Source organism: Littorina saxatilis, linkage group LG9 (assembly GCF_037325665.1).
Source record: "Littorina saxatilis isolate snail1 linkage group LG9, US_GU_Lsax_2.0, whole genome shotgun sequence".
Lineage (NCBI taxonomy): Eukaryota > Metazoa > Mollusca > Gastropoda > Littorinimorpha > Littorinidae > Littorina > Littorina saxatilis.
In genome coordinates, this window is record NC_090253.1 from 48,110,311 (window position 1) to 48,115,310 (window position 5,000).

General features: G+C 40.0%; 1 protein-coding gene across 1 annotated transcript in view; it reads right to left on the reverse strand.

Moving 5' to 3' along the window:
* Nucleotides 1–5,000, reverse strand: part of LOC138976313 (fibropellin-1-like) — a 38,383-nt gene that overhangs the window by 9,306 nt on the left and 24,077 nt on the right. Inside the window, exon 19 of the mRNA XM_070349162.1 lies at nucleotides 4,927–5,000. This exon is cut by the window's right edge and continues 40 nt beyond it. Coding sequence (XP_070205263.1) covers nucleotides 4,927–5,000 — 74 coding nt within the window. The remainder of the gene's footprint in view (nucleotides 1–4,926) is intronic.

The following is a 5,000-nucleotide window of genomic DNA, read 5'->3' on the forward strand; positions in this document are numbered from 1 at the left end:
GTAAGGCGAAATTACTACATTTAGTCAAGCTATCGAACTCACGGAATGACACTGCACGCACTGCAATTTTTCTCCAAGACAATACAGCTTCGTCAATGCCCGCGACAAGGATATCGCTCACTTTTCACGTGCGAAATGAAGTGAAACTGACAAGCCAGAATAGCGCGGTAGCGTATGACAGTAAGCAGGAATGCGCTTTTCCGTATTCTTTTGAACGTTCTGAACTTGTTGTGAATACAACATATTACATCTGTTTGTTTTTGGAATCAGGACAATTTAAAGAATAAGATGAACTAAAATGTTGGATCGATTTCTTAAATTTTAGTCGTGGTACTAGTTAACCTATTTTCGTTAATTGTAATCACATTTTAAGAGTAAACATGACATCTATCTATCTACTATTATATATATACAACTAGATGTAAGTGTGTGTATGTGTGTGGTCGCCATACTTCAGAGATGGCAAGAGGCAGGAACAATATAGTGTTCATGGACACTTCCTTGGAGCCGAAGATGTGCACCTGGGTTTTAGTTTCTTGATTCACTGTTTTCTTTCTCAGATTATTTGTTTTGTTTGTTTGTTTGCTTAATGCCCAGCCGACCACGAAGGGCCATATCAGGGCGGTGCTGCTTTGACATTTAACGTGCGCCACACACAAGACAAAAGTCGCAGCACAGGCTTCATGTCTCACCCAGTCACATTATTCTGACACCGGACCAACCAGTCCTAGCACTAACCCCATAATGCCAGACTGCGAAGCAGCCACTAGATTGCCAATTTTAAAGTCTTCGGTATGACCCGGCCGGGGTTCGAACCCACGACCTCCCGATCACGGGGCGGACGACTTCTCAGATTATGAACCTCACCTTTATTGAATACAGCCTATATAGTGCAAGACCAGTTCAGTGCCTAGCGTTCATATGTATCAAGCACATAATGCCAGTGATATTAGAGACTCTGTATTGCTCCTATAATGGGAAGAAAGTTCCGGAAATTTCAAGAAGCAAAGGGAGGTAAATCTTACTTGGTTATACATTGAAGTGAGGTAACTCTGATTATGCAGGCATGCCTGGTGGTGAGATCAGAAACACCTGGGCGAATCCGGGCCCTGACTGCTAGTCTATATATAAAACTATATGAAAGTACCTGTGTGTGTTTGACAAACTATATTATACCTAAATCAACTGTAATTGTCTGTGTTACGTGTACTTGGTGCTTCACCGAGGTGTTAACTGTTATACCTGGCACAGGCACTCACGCCGACTGCGCCGAGAAAGGGGCCAACCCCATTGGCTGACGGCCGGGTGGCAGTTTTTTGATTCATTGTTTTCTTTCTCATATTATGGAGCTCCCCTTTATTGCATACAGCCTATATAGTGCAAGGCCAGTTCAATACCTATTGTTTACCTGTAGCAAGCACACAATGCCACTAATATTAGAGACTCTGTATGGCTCTTAGGGGAAGAAATGAAGAAAGAAAAATTAACTGGACAGTTCCTGAAATTTATAGAAGCTAAGGGAGGTAACTCTTACTTTTTGTTTGAATCCGAACAAGGGAGGTAACGCTGATAATAATTGGATAGCGAGCGTCTTAAAATGCTTTAGGGTGCTGTTTACACCCGGTCGAAGCCGGGCTTTACTGCTAGTATGTATATTTTTAGATTTAGATTTGAGGAAGAATATGATGCAATCAATTGTAAATGTATTTGCGAAAATTCGATTCTAATGACAACTTTAATGAGAAAACTCATTGATTCATTGTTAAGATTCCAAGCTGAAATACAATACCAAAGTCCGGGCATTGTCGAAGATTACATTACCAGAATGTCAACCAATTTGGTTGAAAAATGAGAGCGTGACAGTGCTGCCTCAAATTATACAAAAAGCCGGATATGACGTCATCAAAGACATTTATCAAAACTATGAAAAATACGTCTCGGGATATTATACCAAGGAACTCTCATGTAAAATATAATGAAGATCGGTCCAGTAGTTTCTCTGAATCGCTCTATGCACACACACATACACCACGCCCCTAATCTCGATTCCCCGTCTATGTTAACACATTTAGTCAAAACATGGCTAAATGTAAAAACCCAAAGAAAACCATTCATTAGCTTAATAATATCAACTTATTTTATTATTGAAAGAGACGTACTTATTCTATTTGAATTAGAAAACGTGCCATATACGGTACTAATTTTTACACAGACAAAACATGTGAACAAACCATATTTTTACGTTTGAGCAAATTCACTTCACACCTGTTCTCTAAATGATGAATATTTTGTGAGAGTAACATATATTTTAAGGGTTACAGTTATCAAATAAATATAGGTTACACACTCCGAGTTCTGAATATCGTGCATATTTTCCCTAGGGTCGATTTTCAGGTATTACCGAGCCTCTGGCGAGGTAATACCTGTAAATCGACCCGAGGGAAAATATGCACGATATTCAGGACGAGGTGTGTAAGCTTTTTATCCCATTACTCCGACGTTTTCATTAAAAAACCTAACTTTTTGACACAAACTTTGCGAGTGCCTGTTTACTGCTCATCAAACCTTCTGCCACCGAAAATCGTGTCATGATATTCATGTGCGAAACGAGTCCCCTTTTGTCTTTTTGTTTCCAGGATTTGAATGCATTTGATACTGTGCAGTTACCGGCTGGTTTCAGTCGGTTACCCGAGCTGGCATTCGTCACAACTGCAAAAGACCGCATTCTGATAATCTTCGCTTCACAGCTCTAGCGACGGGAGAGAATGATACCCGAAGGGAAGTAACTCATTTTGGACCTGAGTTCAGCGGGATTCGAAAGACCGCGTGTGTGATTTTACAAGCGATGAAGATGATTGCTGAGTTTGTGCTTATTCGAGCCTTTGTGCTTCAGTGTTCAAATTTGTATTACCTACTTCTTCAATCGTCACTTACTGATTTAGGTGAGCCTAACTTTGATGTCTGTCGTTGTCTTAGGCGAGGTATCTGTCTGGGGGAAAACGGCGCACCACTGTCCAGTTGTTTTTATGCGGCACCGCATGTAGCCTAGTGGTCTCTGGTAGTCCAAGATCCGACCTTCTTCGCCACCTTTTATTCTAACAGTATCACAACTTTGAAAATGGCAATTTCCATGCTGGTCAACTTGAGCTGAAGATACTACATGTATGATGTATGTATAGCAAACGACAGATCCTGCAGCAGAGGGTGCGTATCGCTAGCGCTAGCGAGACGCACCGGCAGCAGACGATAGATCTGTAGCAGACGACTGATGAGACAGCCTTGTTCTGTTGAACCATATTTAGCAATCAATGCTCTAAAAGCGATAACAAATGAACAAAACTATAAGCATACTGTTTTAGTGCAAGTTTTATTTTGTCGCTCAAGATTTTGAATCAGGATGCTCTTGGGATTGATCTAAGCGGTTGCCCATGAAGCGTACCTCGTTACGACAACTTTACCAGAGTTGTTCGCCTTGAATCACTGTGTGTCTCTGTCGCTCTCTCTCGTGCTCTCTGTCTCTCTCTCAGTCTCACCACGTCGGACAACTCATAATCTTCACTCAGCTCTATTCACCCAAACAGATTATGTACATTCTTTGTTGTTTTCTTTATTTCTTCAATGATAATGTTTGTAGATCGTTAGCCAAACGTCAGTTCGACTTTTATACCGCAGAATATCTCAATCGTTTTGCTGAAAAAAAAGTAGTCCTGAGTTAACGATAAATATGCAGATGACCTCTATAAATTATTCAGTTGTACTCTGAGACCAAAGACAAAGACCAATGACAGGTGAGATCGAGACTCGGTTGTGATGGATAATTCATATGGTTGTGATGGATAATCCAAAATAATCCCCTCCTCAGCTAACAGAGACAAAGAGGCAGGTCATGGGATAAATATATATATTTTTTCCATGACTCGATTTTTTCAGAACAAAATAATGTAGGCCTATGTCGTCAAACATTCTTGGAATGAGGTCTTCTTCTTTTGAAGCATGCTGTCATTGTATTACGTCACACCATTCTTTTGGTGGCACAATATGAATCATCGTGAGTTTTTAATCTGTTCTTACCTCAAAACTTTGTTTATAATCAAACACGTGTTTGAGAGATGGAGAGTCAGCTTCATGGGAATCGATTTTTGACTTTTGTAAATCATTTTGTTTGATCAGAACGTTTTTTCGGTACCATTAGATTAGAAACCATATTCACAGAACCATTACTAAATTCCGCCTTACGTTCTTTTTTAGCTTGATCATTCTATCATCCTGAAGAAGCCTTCCTTTGAAAATGTGGATCATCATCAATAAACATATTCCATATTCATCACAAACACTTTTGAGGAGATTGTTTTTAAATATTTGTCCATATATATGTATAGGTTACAACACTCGTGGTTTTTTATATGGCTTGTATTTCAGTCAAGACCCAGCGGATGAATATCATCGGTTGACAACTCTCGCCATGAGTACCACCTGACCACTGATGAGACACAATAGTGTCGACACACGTGTCTGGTCTAGGAACAACAATGGTCCTCCTCAGGACTAGATTACCTTGTGATACGTCCCCCACAAAGGGACTTTGCTCTGTAAATCTCGGTCCCCCTTGAGGAGGGTCTGATGCTCCCAATAGACTGTCTGTGAAGGGATACTTTTTTCTCTCTCTCTCTTTCTCTGCTAAGAGATTTTAACAAATCTCGGAAGAAAGTCTCTGCTGACTTTCAATTGTTTCTTTCACAATTTCTGATGTTATATATATATATATATATATATATATATATATATATATATATATATATATATATATATATATATATATATATATCTAGCCAACAACAGGAAGACAAAGAGAGAAGAGGAATGTGTACAGATGCACAGTGTGACACCAGTATTCGTCAGCTCCTCTCACAGCAGTTCTTTACTCACCGCCCTCACAAAGTGTTCCGCTGAATCCTCGCAGACAGATACATTGGAAGTCACCGATCAAGTCCCTGCAGGAA